We start from the raw sequence: 22763 nt of genomic DNA, 5'->3' as shown, positions 1-22763 counted from the left end.
AATGGTAGCCATTGATCACATATATTTTGCCATTCTTGTCAAGAACTAAAACCAGTTTCTAAATCCACAGAGAAAGTAGTTTTAGGGACAAGACAAGCAAACACTTTCTTAAGCTCTAGGGCTTAAGAGAATAATCTAGACAAAAATGAAGACCCCTATTGTTTTTGGTAAAGATCGGTTGATATTTAGGGGATGAAATGGACCAAAAACTTTATTTTTGTCTGATTTTCTGGCCCAAACTTCGATTTTTACATGAAGAAGGCGATCAGGCCAATATTTAGCGGACAAAATGGACCCCGACTTTTGTGTGAAAAATTACAAAATTTGTACAGGTGCTTACGTATTCAGATATTATTTAGTAAACAATTACAACAATGGCGGAAATATAGCGCTGATTGCTTTGATATGTTATGGTCAAGGACAACGACTCTAATTTTCGGTGATGATGAGATAATAATTTTGGGATGAAGTGGACTGAAAACTTATTTTTTTGTACCCTTCACCACACGGTGGTACAGGGTATTATGTCTTTGTGCATATGTTTGTAACAGGCAAAAATAATCGAGATAGACCCATGGTTCCTTTTGAGAATATGCATAGAATCACTTTCTGAGTCGATTTGTGCATGTTCGTCTGTCCGTCCGGCCATGTATATTTGGATGACATTTTTCGTCCGATTTATGGTATATGGGGTACCAAAGTCCCCATATATCTTTTGATTTGCCCGAAATTTGGCATAGCGAAATGGATTAGGTCTAGAATGATGTGTGTGTTAAGTTTCCTGAAAATCGGTTCAGATTTAGATATAGCCCCATATATAAATGGTGTACCAAAGTCCCTATATATCTTTCGATTTGCACGAAATTTGGCATATCGTACTTAATTAAGTCTAAAATAGTGCACGTTAGTTTCGTAAAAATCGGTTTGGATTTACATATAGCTCCTATAAAAATTTTCGTCCGATTTAATGTAAATGGTGTACCAAAGTCCCTATACATATTTCGATTTGCAGAAAATTTGACATAGTGTACTAGTGTACTGAAATGAGTCTGGAGTGATGTGTGTAAAGTTTCCTTAAAATCGGTATATTTGTTCTTCCGATTTTATGTAAATTGTGCACTAAAGACCCAAAGTTTGTCCGATTGTCACACAATTTTGTACAATAAACTGTAGTTAATATAAGTTAATCTCTGTCATTCTCATTGAAATCGGTTCAGATTTTGATATAGCTTCTATATTTTCGTCCGAGTTTACACAAAATTGACACAAATCGTGCACAACGTACTAAAGTTTTGAAATCGTTTCAGATTTGGATAGAGCTTCTATACATATTTTCTCCCGAGTTTTGGTAATTTTGTCCCTATTTTGTAAGAGTATAGGTTGCAGAATTCGACGTCTGTTAGAATTCTTTTGTTGAATATACCCAAAGTGTTGAAGGGTATCATATAGTCGGCCCCGCCCGACTTTACTACTTTCCTTACTGGTTTGTTTTTGTTTTTTTTTCAGTCGATCTATAGGCCACAATTGTAAGCCGAACATTACAACACAAACCACGGAGATGGGAATCTGGACAAGTGATTAGAAGGACTGTACTGAATATTAGTAATATTTATTGACCTCTAGCCGGAGGCTGCAAATATCATGAAATATTTCCCAAGCTGGAATGTAGAACCACACAAAGTTAGTTTTCCTGGAAGTTGTTTAGGGTTCCATATGGTCGGCCGCGTCCGACTATACTGCTCCGCTCACTGGTTTTAAATCTTTCCATTTAAACAACAAATATATATATATATATTTAAAAAAAAACATGGTGTGACATTTTTGTTTAAAACCATTTCTTTATTAATTTGTCAATATCGAATAAAATCGAAATTTATTTCTTTCTCATATTACTTCCTCAAGTTACATTATTAACATATGAATTACAAACAGAAATAATTTTTTTACAAAATAAAATCGCTAAATGTCCATAGAAATAGTTTAAGAAAATAAATTAGCAATATTAAGGGGTAAATGGTCGATTAATGATCGACACATTGTTGGCCAACTAAAGATAACCAATAATTTCCGGTTTCAATTTGTTTCATAAATGTTCAATATTAATAAACTATATTCTGAATGGACAACAACAACAACAATAACCAAATATAACTAAGGAAATCCACTCCCTTCTATTTGGTTTTACTTCTCAATTGTTGTTGTTGTTGTTTTTATATTTTTAGCATTACTGGCAATTCACTGAATTGTTTCAATTCATTTCACATTTAAAATTAGCCATAATTAGAATGTAAATTATTCACCAAAGGCAAAGGGGGTGGGCGGGAAGGGTTTGTTGTGGACCACAAAACAAACATTGTTAGTAATGAACTCCTCCATAAGAAAAAAATAAAACATTTTTGTTCTTGGCGAAACAAAAAAAAAAAAAAAAGAAACAACAATAACAAACTAATGATTGATCATTTATTTCATTGTTAGCAACCCCAAAACAAAACAAAACTTTTAATTCTTTTTTTTAGTTTTTGGACATTTAATTCCGTCTTATGTAAGAATATTCAAATATTTCAAAGATTTAGAACATTTAGTTCGGAGGTTCATTGTTGAAACTTCAACTTCGACCACAACAACTATTCAACTATTTCTTCAAAATTTGAAACAATGACTACGAATCCGGTACCCCGTACTACAATACAGAAAATAAACAACAATAACAACCATAACAAAAAAGCCAAACATCGAAATTTCGTTTGTCTGAATCTGTCTGCCTTAATTGGGCCATCATCTATTTGTTCCATTACAATTTTTAATTTTTCTTTGTTAACTAAACATTTGACATGTGTCACAAATTTGAAGTTTCTAAAGAATTTCAATAAAAATCACATAAAAACAAGAAGTTTATTGGCTAGGAACTGATTTCGTTAATTTATTATTTATTAAGAATAAAACGGAGCAGAGAAAATAATTTTTATATCCTACACAACTATGTTGTCAGGGTATTATAGCTTTGTGCAGCCCCAAGAGTTTGTAATGACGCGAAATATTGGTCCTAGACCCACCTTTAAGTATACCGATCGTCATATCTCGGCTAGCTGAGTCGATCTAGGCATGTGTGTCCGTCCGTCCGCCCGTACGTCCATTATAATTCGTAAACACGATACAGGCCACAGCTATGGACCAATCTTCACGAAATTTTGCATGTAGAATGGGTTCTGGCCAATGAAGACCCCTATTATTTTTTGGCAAAGATCGATTTATATCTAGGGGATGAAATGGACCAATTACTTAATTTTTATCGGTTTTCCAGGTCGCTCTAAAGGCCGCAATTATGACCCAAACATCGCGAATTTTTACATAGAGAAGGGGATCCTTATCAATATTTAGCGAGTCAAATGGACCCTGACTTTTGTGTGATTGAAATTACAAAATTTGTATTCTATAACGTATAGATTTACCTCTGAAGGACATAGACCCGAAAAGTTGCTGGTATATCCAAGGTCAGTGGTTGACCTTTAAATTTATACCAATTATATGGTCGTATGTACTCAGATGTGGGAGTTACACTTAAATATTTACAAATGCGAATTTATGGTCAACTGGAGAATAAAAGACCTCGTCTCCATATTCACTTCAGTAGATGAGCGAACTGCTATAATCCGTATAAATCCGAAGTTCTTCTACATCAGTCTTATTTGCGCCCATGCTCCGACCGAAGACAAAGATGAACAGACCAAAGACATATTTTACGAGCGCCTAGAAACAGCATTTGATCGCTGCCCTGGCCATGACATTAAAATTATGCTAGGAGATTTTTAATGCAAAAATCGGAAGGGAAAATATGCTTGGCCCCACTGTCGGAAAATTTAGCCTTCATGAAGAAACATCCGACAACGGCATGAGGTTGATTGACTTCGCGGCAGCAAAAAACATGGTAGTTAGCAGCACCAGATTCAAGCATCTCAATATACACAAGGCCACCTGGATTTCTCCTAATCAAGCAAGGATAAATCAAACTGATCATGTTGTGATAGATGTAAGACATACGTCCAGTGTATTAGACATACGGTCGATCCGAGGATCGAATATCGATTCGGACCACTACCTTGTGGCAGCCAAGGTTCGCACTCGCCTTAATGTAGCAGCAAAGGTGCGATCTAATGTAACACGGAAATTTGACATCGAAAAGCTGCAAACACAACAGTTAGCAGAGGCCTACTCCGCTCAACTTACCGATCTGCTTAACGAAAGCACCCCTTGTCCCGATAATAATATAGAAGCACAGTGGCAGAAAATTGCCCATCCTCTATAAACTGCAGCAAAAGCAACACTTGGGTACCAAAGGCCACCATCAAGAAATCCGTGGTACGATCAAGAGTGTCGTAATGCTACTGATACGAAAAACGCAGCGTATAGGGCAACCCAGCAGACAGTATCAACACGTAATGTGATGGAGAATTATCGGGAGAAAAGGAGAGAGGAGAAATGTGTTTTCAGAAAAAATAAGAAAGAACAAGAAAAACGTGAGCGTGAGCATATCGAGATGTACATGAGTCAGAATGAAGTCCGAAAATTCTACCAACCGGTAAAACACCAAACCGAAGGCTTTGGTGCAGGCACATCCTCCTGTAGAGATGAAGAAGGAAACCTAGTGACAGATACAGACAGCGTGTTGAGGATATGGAAGGAGCATTTTGAAAAGCTTCTGGCATCAAATAGATGATATAAGAGATGATGGTATAGAGTGTATACCACCAAGCCAAGATAAGGTCATAACAGCAATTTATCGGCTCAAGAATAATAAAGCAGCAGGAGCCGACGGGTTACCAGCCGAACTATTTAAGACTGATGTTCAGATGCTGGTCAGGAGCATTCACCAGCTGATTAGTACAATTTGGCTAGAATAATGAGTGTCCAATGATTGGAACCTCAGCATCCTGTGTCCCGTTCATAAAATAGGAGACAAGGCAAAACAGGAGACAAGATATGTGCCAACTATAGAGGAATAAGTCCCATCGCTTATAAAGTGCTATCCAGTGTGCTGTGTGAACGACTGAAGCCAATGGTCAATGACATTATTGGACCATACCAATGCGGCTTCAGACCTGGCAAATCCACCATTGAACAGATTTTCACTCTGCGCCAAATCCTGGAAAAGACCCACGAAAAACTCATCGACACATACCACCTATTCGTCGACTATAAAGTCGCATTCGACCGCCCTATCCGTTCAGAGGTGTTTAAAGCCATGTCTACGTTCCGCTTTCCTGCAAATGCAGGATATGTTTAAGTGGCACAAGGTCTGCAGTTAAAGTCGGAAAGGACCTATCGGAGTCCTTCAATACTGAAAGAGAATTCAGACAAGGTGACAGTTTGTCGTGTGATCTTTTTAACATCCTGCTGGAAAAGGTCATACAAGAGGCAAAGATGAACAGAAATTACACTCTGTACACCAAACAACACATGTTACTCGCCTACGCCGATGACATCGATATAATGAGTCGAACATTGAGAGCGGTAACAGCCACCTCTGAACAAAATGAGAAGGAGTCTGCTAAAGTGGGTCTGGCAGTAAACGGCGAGAAGACCAAGCTGATGGTATTAACGCGCAAGACGTCCAGTAGACTCCGACCAACTGTGGAACTTCGAGGTAGTTAACGATTTTATATACTTTGGTAACGCCATAAATAAAACGAATAACATCAATTTTGTAATTCGGAGAAGGATTGTGATAGCCAACAGATGCTACAATGGTCTAAGTAAGCAGTTTTGAAACAAGGCCACCTCTCGTCAGACCAAACTCACACTTGACAAGACGCTGATACTACCCGTGTTGTTATATGGATCTGAAGCATGGGTACTTACGCAAGCAGATGAGGCAGCTCTTGGAGTGTTTGAGAGAAAATTTCTCCGAAAGATCTATGCATTGACGGTGAATATCGGCCTCGAATGAACCACGAGCTTTACAATTTATACACGGATATTGACATAGTCAGTCGTATTGAGCTGCAGCGACTACGGTGGCTAGGCCATGTTGTGCGGATGAATGAAAATATCCCAGCTCAAAAGGCATATAAAAACGAGCCTACTGATGGTTCCCGTAGAAGGGGAAGCCCACGAATTAGATGGAAAGACCAAGTAGAAAATAACATCTTGGAATGGGGTCTTTCAAATTGGAGGAGATGCGACAGGACCGACGCGCTTGGAATTTTTTTTTTTAAGCTCGGCTTATTAAAATCCAAGCCTTGTGGAATTTTAGGAAAAATAATTTCTTAAAAAAAACAAGCCTAAATAATAGTTGAAAAAAATTAATCTGCAATATGTTATTAATTAAAAATAATTTGTTTTTTTTCAATGCATATTTTGTCGGAACTTGAAAAAATATGCAGGTACGCATTTGTTGTACACATTACTGTTTAAAGTTTTACATTTAAAACCAAAAAGTAGGTCGGGGTAAATTGTAATAGGTTTTAATCTAATTTTCCATCATTATTAGCGTAACCGGTCGGTATCATCATGACATGAAATGAAATTTTAAATTCAATATGACATAGAGTCTAAATAGCAATTTACATATTTTAGATAATCTGCTCTAAGTACCTGTTTTGCGAATTGTCTGTTCTGTTATCGCATAGCATAAATCACCTTAACGCCCGCTCATAGTTTTGTTTATAGGTATGATTTTCACAATAAATATATATTCATACTTCAATTTTATTTTTAGTTTTTTTTTTTGTTTTCATTTTGCAAGCGGATTCTAGCAATGGCACAACCGCTCACTCGATCGCTTGGAGTTCTGGCGGGGCTCTGTAAATGTTGTTAACATTGAATTTATGTGCCGCTGCTACGATGTTGCTAATAATGCACTCACTGTAGTCTAATCGATATCAAATTGCCAATCCAACAGACAGACAGTCAGTCAATCAGTTAGTCAATTAGACGGATGGAGTGTTTGTAATTTATTTATTATAGGGATGTAATCGTTCGACAATTAGCTGGTAATGGCGGTTCTATCTTTAGCCGCCAATATCATAATTCTATGTTTCAATAAAAAAGTATTTGATTTTTTTTTGTTTATTTTCAATTCAAACCCAACTTGAGATGCAAATTATTCTGTGGTTTAGACAAAAAAAAAAAACAATTGTTTTGTTTTTATTGTTTGAAAAAAAAATAGTTATACAATTTGTCTTGAATGTCCTTGGTCTTGAACTTTGCGGATGAATGCTTGCATGCGGGGAAGGCATAGATAGACAAGCAACCAACAAAAAAAATAACTTAAAACAAAAACAATCAATAGAGCATTATGTCTATGGAGTGACAGTCATACAAACAGACCGATTGAATTTTCATACAACAAATTTGATATAAACTCTAGTTTTGAAATATATTTAATCAAAAAAATTCAATTTTTATTTATTTTTTTTTAATATTCACGCTTATTGTAGTTTGTTGAAAACATTTTTTAAATCCACGCCTTCCATAAAATTATTTTTCGATTTTCAGGACATTTTTATGAACAATACCCAAAAATTGTTAAATTAACCAGTAAGGAAGGTAGTAAAGTCGGACGGGGCCGACTATTTGATACCCTTCACCACTTTGGGTATATTCAACAGAGGGAATCGTAACAGGCGTCCCATTTTTGAATGAAATTAAACATGTCATTGTGCAACAACCTATCAGATATAGAGTTGCTTCTTACAATGGGACAAAATTATATAAATAAATTTAAAGCAAAATATCGAAATCTAAACCGATTTCATCGAAACTTGTCACATGTTAGGTTACACTTATTTCAGTATGTTTTGTGCATTCGGCCACATTTTGAGTTCTTCATTTACTTATAAATCCAAATTTCGTGCACATCGAAGGATATATAGGGGCTTTGGTGCACTATTTACATAAATCGGACGAAAATATATATGGGAGCTATATCTAAATCTGAACCGATTTTCATGATATTTAACACACATCTTTCTAAACTTAATTCAGTACGCTATGCGAAATTTCATGTAAATCGAAAGATAAATAGGGACTTTGGGGTACCACTTACATAAAATCGGACGAAAATATATATGGGAGCTATATCTAAATCTGAAACGATTTTCATGATATTTAACACAAATCTTTCTAAACTTAATTCAGTACGCTATGCGAAATTTCATGTAAATCGAAAGATAAATAGGGACTTTGGGGTACCACTTACATAAAATCGGACGAAAATATATATGGGAGCTATATCTAAATCTGAAACGATTTTCACGAAATTTAACACACATATTTTTAGACTTAATTCAGTACGCTATGCCAAATTTGAGTGCAAATCGAAGGATATATAGGGGCTTTAGTGCACTAATTATCTAAAATCGGACGAAAATATATATAGGAGCTATATCTAAATCTGAACCGATTTTTCCCAATTTCAATAGGGTTCGTCCTTGGGCCAAATAAATGAGCTGTGCCAAATTTCATCCTATTCGAATCAAAAATGCGATCTATACTTTGTTTACAATTTTACATGGACAGACGGACGGACGGACCGACATGCATAAATCGACTTAAAAAGTGATTCTATGGATATTCTCAAAAGGAACTATGTGTCTATCTCGTTTCCTTTTGCCTGTTACAAACATATGCACAAAGACATAATACCCTGTACCACAGTGTGGTGAAGGGTATAAAAAAACCAGAGAGCGAAGCAGTATAGTCGGACGGGGCCGACCATATGATACCCTACACAACTACCACGAAAAGAAACCTTCTTTTCCTTTCTATATTCTGAGACTGGGCAATATTTCATGATATTTGCACCATTTTTACCGATTATAGATCAACAACTCCACTTTCTAAGCCTGTTCTTGAAGTGAATTTTTACGTCATAAAATAAAAAATTAGTCACTCTAAGTTTTGCTTTAATTTGACCCTCGGAATATTGACCGGTCATCATCTAATCAGCCGCTCTAAGTATTTGGTCAGATCCCCTTCCCATTGTAAAATATGTGATGTTCTGCATATAATAATTGCCTCTAGAGCGACTAGAAAATCTGACAAAATTAAAGTTTTCGGTTCATTGCACCCCCTGAATGAAATCTCAACTCCACCGAAAACTATAGGTGACGTCCTTGACCATAATCGGAACCTCATGTACAATTTAAAAGCCATCAGCGCGAAAATTCCATCCTCTAATAGTAATACTATGCACATTTACCTAATTACGTATAACTCCCACATCAGAGTACATACAGCCACATAATTGGTATCAATTTGAAGGTCAACAACTCATTTTGGATATACTATCAACTCGGGTATATGTCCTTCAGGAGCAAGTGTATACGCAATTTTTCACACAAAAGTCGGGGTCCATTTGACCCGCTAAATATTGACCGATCTTTATCAAAACAGGCAAGCTTATTCTTCGGCCCAATCCCCTTCTCCATGTAAAATTCCACGATGTTCGGGCCATAAGTGCGGCCTCTGGAGCGGGCAGTATTTGGTCAATTTCATCCCCTAAATATTAAGCGATCTTTATCAAAAACAATAGGGGTCTTCATTGACCAGAATCCATCCTACATGCAAAATTTCGTGAAGATTGGTCCATAACTGTGGCCTGTATCGTGTTTAGAAATTATAATGGACAGACGGACGGACGGACACACATGTCTAGATCGATTCAGCTAGTCGAGATATGATGATCGGTATACTTAAAGGTGGGCCTAGGACCAATATTTCGCGGTGTTACAAACTCTTGGAGCTGCACAAAGCTATTATACCCTGACAACATAGTTGTGTACGGTTTTAATTATTTTTAAATTCGCCATTTTTTGAACCTTTAAAATTGTATTTTATAATAGCATATGCCCGCAACTTCGTTAGCGAATTTGGAAATACTGCATATGTCCGAAAAAGCAATCCAAACATTAATATCGACCATAAATTAAATTTGAGTACCATTTAGTACCAAATTTCATGATTCGAGCTCTAAAGGTTCACCCCAAAACAAATTTAGTTCCATTTAGCACACATTATTTCCACAAGTACCCTCCTCAACCAGCCAACAAAGCTTCCTGCATACTCGATCCTACACCCCCACAATGATTCAGAATTCAAATTTCATTTCATTTCCCACAATTTAAATTGTACCAAATTTAGTGCACAGTAGTACGAATTTCCAAAACTTGCTACTTAACCCAAACCTACACCCCGACAATTCTCCTAAATCTAAGTTTCAGGATTCTAACTCTATCGGTTCATTTACAATTCAAATTGTACCAAATTTAGTACACAGTAGTATGAATTTCCAATACCTCCTACTTAACCAAAATTTACACCCCGACAGTGATTTTAAATCCAAGTTTTCGGATTCCAACTCTATCGGTTCACCCACAATTCAAATTATACTAAATTTAGTACACAATAGTACCAATTTCCAAAACTTCCTACATACCCACAGTGATCCCAAATCCAAGTTTGAGGATTCCAACTCTATCGGTTCACCCACAATTGAAATTGTAGTACATAGTACTACCAATTTCCAAAACGTCCTTCATAAATCAATCTTACAACTCAACAGTGATTCTGACTCCAAATTTCATGATGCTAGCTCTATTGGTTCACCTAAAATTCGAATTGTACCAAATTTAGTACGATTTAGTACCCATAAGAATTAATTTCTTAAACGGAATCTTGACCCCAAACCTACACCCCTACAGTGATGATGACTCCAATTTTTATTGTTTCCTCTCTATCGGTTCACCCAAATCCAAATTGTACCAATTACAGTACGATTAAGTACTTTTCGTACACTTAAGTAAAAAATTTCCAAAACTACGTATATATCCCAATCCTACACTCCGACGGTAATGTTAATATCAATTTCCAGGATTCCAGCTCGATTTGTACCTATAAATTAAATTTGTACCAAATATAGTACCATATAGTACTTGTCGTACACATGAGTACACGCTTTTATAACCATCTCCTTATATCGACCATACTTCCCAACTAATTCGCATTCCAAATTTCAAGTTTTTAGCTCTATCCATTCACATGCTACAAAATTTAATACATTGTAGTACTTTTCGCACACTTATAGTTCGAATGTCCTAAAAACCCTTTGTTATATCTATTCTGCATTCCGTCAGTAAACCTCATTTAAAATTTAAGAGTTCTAGCTCTACCGGTTCGCATTTAGTACTTTTCGTACCGTTCTAGTGCGAATTTCCAAAAACCCAGCCTTATGTGTCACCTTTGGACCAAGAGTGACCCTCACCCAAAATTTCAAGATTCTAGCTTCAGCCGTTCTGACTATCTCTCTCTCTACTCTTCCACTATATTTTCTTCTTTCTCTTTATAGGTACACCTATACATAAAGGATGATCACAATGGACATAGTTTCCGAGTGGACGGTTGTTACAACAGCCGTACATCCCTAACCTAACCTAGCTTCAGCCGTTTCGTCTGGGCGTTGATGAATAGTTAAATCAGCCAGTCAGTCAGTCAATCACATTACTCTTTTATTAGTATGGATATACGCTTTGGAAAGTTTTTAAATAATTTTTTAACTTTTCATTTATAAAATAAATTGTTTTGAATCTTTGCCATTTTGGATTTTCCTATTTCTAATATAATTCGTTTCATAACCACAAAATTTAAAACCCAACGATTAAAATGTTGGATATTTTTTTCAACTTTCAAAAGAATTGACCCACAATTTTAAGATTTGTTTAGTTTCAAAAAAAGTATTTTTAAAACAATTATTAAATTGTTAGCCACAAAAATTAAAACGTAGTTTCAAAAAAATATTTATTGTGGAATATTTTCAAATAACCAATATTAGGAATTTTTTGAATAATTAAATAAAAAACAAAAACATCCCAATTTAATTTTGATTAATGAAGTGAAGTGAAAATTGATTCATTCGTTTTGAGTATGATTAATTTCCGAATGCTTTATTACACAAAGGATTTAATTTTTTTTTTCAAATAATTTAACTGACCTGAATATGACACATTAAGCAAATTGAAATTGAAAGCTTCATACGTCATATTTTAATTAGTTAGTGGTAACGGAATTTTATGAACCCATTTGACAGCATAATAAAACCCAGTAAGGAAAGTTCAAAAGTCGGACGGGGTCGACTATATGATACCCTTTACCACATGGGGTACATAAGGAGATGTTAATATATACAATATCCTATAGATAGAACACACATAGAATCTTTGGAGGACCATTAAGATGGAATCGGACGAAATTAAGTGTGCTAAGTATGCTATCTAGATATTTGAATCGTTCTGAAATCAATGAAAACTTGCATGTCAAACGGGCTGACTTGGATTCTTTGGTGTATCATTTGTATGAAGTTGAGTAAAATTATGTATGGAACAAATATTGGGAGTTGTGTGTATCATTCACAAAAAAATCGAACGAGGCTATATGTGGGAGCTATATCTAAAGCTGAACCGATTTTATCAACACTTCGGACCTAATTCAGTAATCTGTGCAGAATTTTGTCCCAATCGGACAAATATTTGGAGTTTGATGCATCATTCACCTAAAATTGGACGAAACTATATATGATAGCTATATCTAAATCTGAACCGATTTTATCAAAATTTCGCAAACATTAGTCTGGACCTAATTCAGTACTCTAGGCAAAATTTTGTCTCAATCGGACAAATACTGGGAGTTTTGTGTATCATTCACAAAAAATCGGACGAAACTATATGAGAGCTATATTTTAATCTGAACCAATTTTAACAAAACTTCGCAGACATGAATTTGGACCTAATTCAGTTCTCTGTGCAAAATTTTGACCCAATCGGACAAATATTGGAAGTTTCGTGCATCATTCACAAAAAATCGGACGAAACTATATATGGGAGCTATATCTAAGTCTGAACCGATTTTATCAAAACTTCGCAGACATCAGTCTGGACCTAATTCAGTACTTTGTGCAAAATTTTGACCCAATCGGACAAATATTGGGAGTTTGGTGCATCATTCACCTAAAATCGGACGAAAATATATATGGGAGCTGTATCTAAATCTGAACCGATTTTCACAATTTCAATAGAGTTCGTCCTTGGGCCAAATAAGTGAACTATGCCAAATTTAATCCAATTCGGATCATAAATGCGACTTATACTTTATTAACAAAAATACATGGATGGACGGACAGATGGGCTGACGGGCAAACGGACATGCGTAAATCGACTCTGAAAGTGATTCCATGCATATTCTCAAAAAGAACCATGGGTCTATCTCTATTCTTTTTGCCTGTTACAAACATATGGATAAAGACATAATACCCTGTACCACAGTGTGGTATAAAGAGGGTTGGGATTTTTCCTAATTATAGAATGGAATGAATGATTATTTAAAAACAATGATTGACATATTTTTATAGCAACACAAAATAAGTCAATGGACATGGATTTTGACTCATTGCTAAAATAAGGATTTTTTTTGGTTTTGATTTTTTTAATTATTTTTCATCCACAACAAGGCAACAATGTTTAAACAGTCAATAAGGCTTGGAATTAAAAAAAAAATCCGATTTTTATTTTTATACCCTACACAACTATGTTGTCAGTGTATTATAACTTTGTGCAGCCCCAAGAGTTTGTAACGCCGTGAAATATTGGTCCTAGACCCACCTTTAAGTATACCGATCGTCATATCTCGACTAGCTGAGTCGATCTAGACATGTGTGTCCGTCCGTCTGTCGATTATAATTTGTAAACACGATACAAGCCACAGTTATGGACCAATCTTCACGATATTTTGCATGTAGGATGGATTCTGCCCAAAGAAGACCCCTATTGTTTTTTGTAAAAATCGGTTAATATTTAGCGGATGAAAAGGACCAAAAACTTTATTTTTGTCTGATTGTTTAGTCGCTCCAGAGACCGCAATTATGACCCAAACATCGCGAAATTTTACATGGAGAACGCGATGGGCTAAAGAATAAGCATGCCTGTTTTGATAAAGATCGGCCAATATTTAGCGGGTGAAAAATGACAAAATTTGTATTCTATAGCGTATATATTTACTCCTGAAGGATATAGACCCGAGATGTTGATAGTATGTCCAGGGGGAGTGGTTGACCTTTAAATTGATACCAATTATATTGTCGTATGTACTCGGATGTGGGAGTTACACTTAAATATTTACAGGTGCTTACATATTCATATATTATTTAGTAACCCATTACCACACTAGAGGGCGGAAATATAGCGTTGATCGCTTGGAATTTTTCCATGAGGATCCAGGTATGGTCAAGGACAACGCCAAAAATGTTTCGTGGTGATCAGAGTATACTTATGGGATGAAGTGAACCGAAAACTTATTTTTTTTTCGAGTCGTTCTATAGGTCACAGTTGAAAGCCGAACATAACAACACAACCCACGGTGAGAGGAATCTGGACAGGTAATTAGAAGTAATATTTGTTAACCTCTAGTCGGTCAAGAGGGTGCAAATATCGCGAAATATTGCCTGGGCTCGGAATATAGAACCGCAGAAGGTTAGGTTTTAGTGGTAGTTGTGTAGGGTATCATATGGTCGGCCCGTCCGACTATACTGCTCCGCTCACTGGTTTTAATAATTTTTTATCAACCATCAAAGCTTGGATTATTTCAAAATTATTATTCAAAGATTTAGGAAGTGTGAATGCTTTTAAAAATTATTTCTCCAGTTACTAAGAAAGCATAAAAAATTAAACCAGTGAGCGGAGCAGTATATTCGGACGGGGCCGACCATATAATACCCTACACAATAACACTGTCTTTTTGCGGATTTTTATTCCGATCCTGGCCCGATTAGAGGCCAACAGCAACTCTTCCTTACACTGACATATTTTCCGAATATTACCAATATTCAGTATAGTCCTTCTAATTACTTATCCATATTCCATTCACCGCGGGTTGTGTTGTGATGTTCGGCTTATAATTGTAGCCTATAGATCGACTCGAAAAAAACACAAAAAATAAGTTTTCGGTCCACTTCATCCCAAAATTATTATCTGATCATCAGCGAAAATTATAGGCGTTGTGCCATAACTGGAACCTCATAGAACATTTCAAGCGATCCGCGCTATATTTCCGCCCTTTAGTGATAATGGTTTATTAAGTAATATTTGAATACGTAAGCACCTGTAAATATTTACATGTAACTCCCACATCAGAGTACATACGACATATAATTGGTATCAATTTAAAGGCAATCACTCCTCTTGGAAATATCAACTTCTCGGTTCCATGTCCTTTAGGAGTAAATATAAACGCTGTAGAATACAAATTTTGCCATTTTTCAGACAAAACTCAGGGTCAATTAAACCAGATAAATATTGACCAATCTTTATCAAAACAGGCAAGCTTATTTTTTGGCCCAATCCCCTTCTCCATGTAAAAATTCGCGATGCTTGGGCCATAATTGCAGCCTCTGAAGCGACCAGAAAAACCGACAAAAATTAAGTATTTGGTCCATTTCATCCCCTAAATATTAACCGATCTTTACCAAAAACAATAGGGTCTTCACTGGCCTGAACCCATCCTACAAGCAAAATTTCGTGACGATTGGTCCATAACTGTGGCCTGTATCGTGTTTACAAATTATAATGGACAGACGGACGGACGACGGACGCACATGTCTAGATCGACTCAGCTAGTCGCGGTATGACGATCGGTATACTTAAAGGTGGGTCTAGGATCAATATTTCGCGGTGTTGCAAACTCTTGAGGCTGCACAAAGTTGTAATACCCAGACAACATAGTTGTGTAGGGTATATAAAATACAATACTTTTTTCAAAAATATATATTTTTAATTCCTTATTTCTAAATCTCATAATTTAATGTGAATCAAAATAAATGTTAACAAAAATTAAAATTATTCTTCTTATTATTTATTATATACTGTAATTCTATTGTTGGTGATAGCCAACAATAGCAACCACTACACCAACAAAATATGTTGTCCATAACGACTGGTTGGTTAATTTTAACAATGACAAACGGAAAATACGTTCTTAGGGGTATGACCCGACAGGGCCATGAGTTTATTGAACTGATCTCCAGCTGATACTTGCACTGATTCGTATCAGCATCACCATCATCGATCGATTTCAAATTAACGGAAGGTTGGGGGTAAAAATTATTCTGATTGCTGGCTTAATTAATATTTAAAAATATTTCCAGAACACAAATTTTTCGTAGGAAAAACCACAGAGTTATTAGCTTCGTAGATGAAATGACAAATCACATCAAATAGAAATATCCCCCAACAAAGTGGAATTTATTTATTTATTTTTTGTTTACACAACAAAATCTGCGTCAATTCGATGGTTCCGATTAAAAAGTTCTAAAACCAGTATCTATTTCACGCACCTCACACATCTGTTAGCAACATGACAACTTTATCTGTTATGTTAAGCACAACAACAACAACAACAAGATCAGAACTGATAGTTGCTTTGGGAAATACCCCTGTTATTCGGTTTTTGGTTTCATTTCTTTTTTTATTCTTGTCTTCCTTTGACGCCGTTCAAAAGTTCAAGCGAATTTGACGCATGTTTTGTCGTTGTTCTGCATCGCTTGACGCAAGCTCAAATCACTGTTGAGGGGGTTTTCTGCTCTTGGGAAACAGGTTCCACGTCATGTACTTCTTGGCAACGCATGACCAATGATAGATTATTTACAATTTTATTACAGTTTTATTTCTTTTAATGGGGGAAACCCAAACAATTTGTATGACGTATGTTGCGTATCTTGTGATTATAAATTTGCAGAAAAGAAAATGAAACTTTAATAATGGAAAAAAATAAAAATTACCCATTGATCTTGTTTACCACTTCAAATAAAACAAAAGACTTAAGAAACAAGTGCGTGTGGTGATCCTTTCACAAAGCCATGAAAAGAAAGCAAAATATTCCATAGAAAAATTACAAAGAAAAATATTCTATAAGAAGACATACATTTCCAATAGAAACCAGTAAGGAAATTAGTAAAGTCGGACTGGGCCGACTTTATGATATCCTTCCAACTTTGGGTATATTCTACATATTTAGGTACAGACGTCGCATTTTGTTATATTTCAATATATGAACTGATTTCAGGGAAACTTGCCAGAGACTAATTTATATAACTTCAGTACGTTATGTCAATCGGCCTAGCTATTGATATTTGCACGATGCTTAGCAACATTATTCTAGACTTAATTCAGTACCCTATACCAAAATTTGTGCAAATCAAAATATATATTGGAACTTAGGTGCACCAATTACATAAAATCGGACGAAGCTATATATGGGGGCTATATGTAAATCTGGACCGATTTTCTCGAAACTTAGCACACGTCATTCTAGACTTAATTCAGTACGCTATGACAAATTTCGTACAATTCGAACGATTTTCAGGGACTTTGGTGCACCATTTACCTAAAATCGGGCGAAACTATATATAGGAGCTATATCTAAATCTGAACCGATTTTCACGAAACTTTGCACACATCATTCTAGACTCAATGCAGTACACTATGCCAAATTTCGTGCAAATCCAAAGATATATAGGGACATTGGTACACCATTTACCTTAAATCGGACGAAGATATATATGAGAGCTATATCCAAATCTGAACCGATTTTCACAAAACTTAACACACATCATTCTTGACTTAATTTAGTACGCTGTGCCAAATTTCATGCAAATCTAAAGATATTTAGGGACTTTGGTACACCATTTACCTTAAATCGGACTAAAATATATATGGGAGCTATATATAAATCTGAACCGATTTTTCCCAATTCCAATATGGTGAAGGGTATAAAAACAAAAAAACGAATGTGATACCAAAGATGTTATAATGTGGACCTCTATATATGTATATGTTATGGACCAATCGTCGCGGAATTTTGCTTGTAGGATGGGTTCAGGCCAGTGAAGACCCCTATTGTTTTTGGTAAAGATCGGTTAATATTTAGGGGATGAAATGCACCAAATACTTAATTCTTGCTTTTTTTTGTCGCTCCAGAGATCGCAATTATGGCCCGAAGATTGCGAAATTTTACATGGAGAAGGGGATCGGGCCAAAGGAAAAGCATGCCTGATTTGATAAAGATCCGTCAATATTTAGCGGGTCAAATGGACCCTGATTTTTGTGTGAAAAATGACAAAATTTGCATTCTATGGCGTATAGATTTACCCCTGAAGAACATAGACCCAAAAAGTTGTCAATATATCCAAGAGGAGACGTTGACCTTAAATTTGATACCAATTATAATGTCGTATGTACTCGGATGTGGGAGTTACACTTAAATATTTACAGGTGTTCAAGTATTCATATATTATTTAGTAACCCATAACCACAATAGAGGGCAGAAATATAGCGCTGATCGGTTTCGAATTTTCCAAGAGGATCCAGGTATGGTCAAGGACAACGCCTACAATTTTCGGTGATGATCAGATAATAATTTTGGGATGAAGTGGGCCGAAAACTTAATTTTTTTTCGAGTCGATCTGTAGGCCACAATTGAAAGCCGACACAACACAACCCACGGTGAAGGGAATCTGGACAAGTATTAAGAAGGGCTGTACTGGATATTAGTAATATTGACTGACCTTTAGCCGGTCAAGATGTTGCAAATATCGCGAAATATTGCTCAAGCTCAAAATAAAGAACCACACAAAGTTAGATTTTCGTGGATGTTGTGTAGGGTATCATATGGTCGGCCCCGTCACCTATACTACGCTTGTGCTTAAAAATACTCCTTAGATATATCTTTTGAATACTTTTTTAAAAACCACACTTTATTTTTTTAATCCACGGTTTTTAAAAAAATAAACGCTTCAAATATTTTTTTAATCCACGCTTAAAATATTCTTTAAAAAAAATCCACGTTTGCAATATTTTTTTTTTATATATTCTTAAATTTATTTTATTTTTTTTTAATCCCCGCTTGAAATATTTTTTTAAATCCACGCTTGAAATATTTGATTTTTTAATCCGCGCTTAAAATATTTTATTTTTTTAATCCGCGCTTGAAATATTTTTTTTTAAATCCACGCTTGAAATATTTAATTTTTTAATTCGCGCTTAAAATATTTTTTCTTTAAATTCACGCTTGAATTATTTTATTTTTTGTTAATAGGCACTTAAAATATTTTTTTAAATCCACGATATAAATATCAGTGGTGTACCAAAGTCCTTAAATATCATTTGAAAAAAAATCCACGATTTGCACGAAATTTGGCACAGTGTAATGAAAAAATTAGGTCTAGAATATTTTATGTGTGTCAAATTTTTTGAAAATCAGTTCAAATTTGGATATAGCTCCCATATATATTTTCGTCCGATTTAAGGTAAATATTTTTTGTACCAAAGTCTCTATATATATTTTTGCACGAAATTTGGCATAGCGTACTCAATTAATTCTAGAACGATGTGTGTTAAATTTTGTGAAAATCGGTTCAGATTTAGATATAGCTCAAATATATATTTTCGTCCGATTTTAGGTAAATAGTGCACCAAAGTTCCGTTATATGCTTCGATTTGCACGAAATTTGGTATAGGGTACTGAATTGAGTCTAGAATGATGAGTGGTGAGTTTCGGGAAAATCGACTTAGATTTCGACATGTACAATATATTTTTTTCAAAGTGGTGAAATATCATATGAAAAAAATCAACGCTTGAAATATTTTTTTTTTCCAAATCCACGCTTTAAATATTTTCCTTCACTGTTTTTTTTTTTTTAATCCCCGTGTTTTTTTAAATCCACGCTGAAAGTTTTATTTTTTTTTTAATCCACAATTGAAAACCGACACAACACAAATCCCAAATATTTATTTAATCGGTGTCCTCAAAAATTAATTAATCCTTAAAAATATATATTTTCTAGAAAAGCCACGCTTGAGATATATTTTTAAATCCACGCTAAATATTTTGTAAAATGTGTGTATGTATAAAAAGTGAGCTTGAAATATCTTTTGGCCACGCTAAATTTTTGTACAAGAAAAAATCATGAAAAAAATCAATGAAAATTTATTTTTTTTTTAATCCCCGCTTGAAATATTTTTTAAATCCACGCTTGAAAGTTTTATTTTTTTTAGTTCGCGTGGTAGTTTTTGTAAATCGTATCACTTGTATTTTTTTTAATCCACGCTTGAAATATTTTTTTAGAAAAATCCACGCTTGGAATATTTTTAATCCACGCTTGTGTCCTCAAAAATTAATTAATCCTTAAAAATATATATTTTTTAGAAAATCCACTCTTTTATAGTCCTTCATAATATTATTTTATAAACCCACGTTTTCATATATTTCAGAAAAAATCCACAATTCATTTCCGAGAATTGTATCGGCAGCTACGTCAAATGCATTTTTGGCTTACAAATTTCTTCCCAAAAATATAGAAAATTTCCATAACTCATATTAAAAGAAGAAATTACTCTGAAATATATTTTTTACGATATTGATGGTTTTGGAACCAAAATTCTAAGAATATTCTGAACAGATAATTTGGGTATGTGAGTGAGTGGAATTTTTCAGTTGAGTGGAGTTTATTTGAAGATCCAATTTTAAAAAATGATTTGCTTTATTTGCAGTTACAAAGAAAGCTATAATAATGTGATTAAGAATTTTCGCTTTAAACCAAAACACATCGTATTGAAATTTATTAAATCCGTATTGATTTAAATACTTTTAATTTCTACCCTTTTAAAATGTTTCATAACCAAGTTTTTATTTTCTTTAAATTTGAAGTAACTTATTTTAAATTTCGATTTTTTTTTTAATTCTCGTTCAAAAAAAAAAAATATTCAGTAGTAGTTTCCCCTAAAACCACTTGAAATATTACGAAACACTTAATAAGCCCATAAAACTATTAGTCTCATCGAAGGCACTTCATTACCACGATGATGATGAGGAGGAGGTTGTTGTTGTTGTTATTTTGACATGACATTTAAATAGGCTACTTCATAATTATGTTGATGGGGAAATTGAAAGGGTTGGGGGAGGGGGGAGCTATGCCACTACTGCCACTCTGTACAGTAATTTGTAAAGAATGTAGTTTGTTGAAATGATGTGATACTTTAATGCGTCCAATCAACTAATGGCTTTAATTTCACACCATTATAAAATTATCGAATATTCCACAAAAAATACATTTCCTTGAAACATGGAAAATTTAACCATTCCAAATAATCAAACATCAACACTCCCTTTAAATACAGTTCAATCTGTTGTCGATAACAAATTTTTAATAAAGAGTCATAAAAAGCTTTTGTTTATCAGGCAATCGCACAGACACACACGCACACATTGGCCCTTGTGTGTATAAGTGGTTGCAAGCTACATGTACTATTATGAAAGGCTCAAAGTATCAACGGCCCATACCTGTTGCCCAACACCGACACCACCACCACCCCACATGTCATTCATTGCGTCGAGAACAAACTCAAGTGCCAGATGGTGTTTTTGACATCTCTGTGACATACATTTTGACCAGCAGTTGTGTAACGTTACTGGCCGTAAGGCTTGAAACAAATAATAACCTTAAAACCATATCATGATAAAGAGGATGGACTCGAATCGTATGATGTAAATTTTGATTATAAAAAATTTAAATTTAAATGTTTGAAATTGCAAATAATATTCTGTAATTTTATCATCAGTTGAAAGGAATTACAAAATTTGTGGACAATGTAAAAATAATTGTCAAATTATTAAAAAAAATAACTAAATGGGATCACAAATATCGAACCATATAAAAACCAGTGAGCGGAGCAGTATAATCTAACTGTCTGCGGATTATTATTCCGAGCCTTGCAATATTTCGTGATAGTTGCACCCTCTTGCCCGATTAGAGGTCAACAGCACCTCTTCCTTACCCTGACATATTTTCCGAATATTACTAATATTCAGAACAGTCCGTGGGTTGTGTTGTGATGTTCGGTTTATAATTGTGGCCTATAGATCGACTCGAAAAAAATACATTTTCGGTCCACTTCATACCAAAATTATTATCTGATCATCACCGAAAATTATAGTCGTGTCCTTAACCACTACTGGAACCTAATGGAACATTTCAAAGCGATCAGCTCTATATTTCCGCCCTCCAGTGTGGTAATGGGTTACTAAATAATATCTCAGTACGTAAGCACCTGTAAATAGTTAAGTGTAACTCCCACATCTGAATACATAAGATATAATTGGTATCAATTTAAAGGTCAACCAATCCTCTGGGATATGCTATCAACTTATCGGGTCTTTGTTCTTCATGGGCAAATATATACGCTATAGAATACAAATTTTGTCACCACACTTAACTTTCTTAACTCTTTTAAAAATCCACGCCTTTTAAAAAAAATTCCATTTCCAGTGAATCTTTTGAAAATACTGGTTGTTTTAAAGTCCTTTTTATACCCTTCACCACACTGTGGTACAGGGTATTATGTCTTTGTGCATATGTTTGTAACAGGTAAAAGGAATCGAGATAGACCCATGGTTCCTTTTGAGAATATGCATAGAATCACTTTTTGAGTCGCATTTACAGGTCGCATTTATCATCCGATTTGGACGAAATTTGGCACAAAACGGTTCAGATTTAGATATAGCTCTCATATATAGTTTCGTCCAATTTTATGTAAATGATGCACCAAACTCCCAATGTTTGTCCGATTGAGACAAAATTTTACACAGAGCACTGAATCAAGTCCACACTTATGTATGCGTAGTTTTGTTGGAATCGGTTCAGATTTAGATATATCTCACTATATAGT

The 22763-nt window shown here is 34.9% G+C and overlaps 1 protein-coding gene across 1 annotated transcript in view; it reads right to left on the bottom strand.

The window, feature by feature from the left end:
* Positions 1 to 21423, bottom strand: part of LOC133332380 (uncharacterized) — a 34345-nt gene extending 12922 nt beyond the window's left edge. Inside the window, exon 1 of the mRNA XM_061540780.1 lies at positions 21379 to 21423. Coding sequence (XP_061396764.1) covers positions 21379 to 21423 — 45 coding nt within the window. The remainder of the gene's footprint in view (positions 1 to 21378) is intronic.
* Between the last annotated feature and the right edge of the window lie 1340 nt (positions 21424 to 22763).

Source organism: Musca vetustissima, unplaced genomic scaffold, assembly GCF_032173495.1.
Source record: "Musca vetustissima isolate MV318-11 ecotype Yass unplaced genomic scaffold, APGP_CSIRO_Mvet_v1 utg163024, whole genome shotgun sequence".
NCBI lineage: Eukaryota > Metazoa > Arthropoda > Insecta > Diptera > Muscidae > Musca > Musca vetustissima.
The sequence above is the reverse complement of the archived record's forward strand: the minus strand, read 5'-3'. Positions and strand labels throughout refer to the sequence as shown.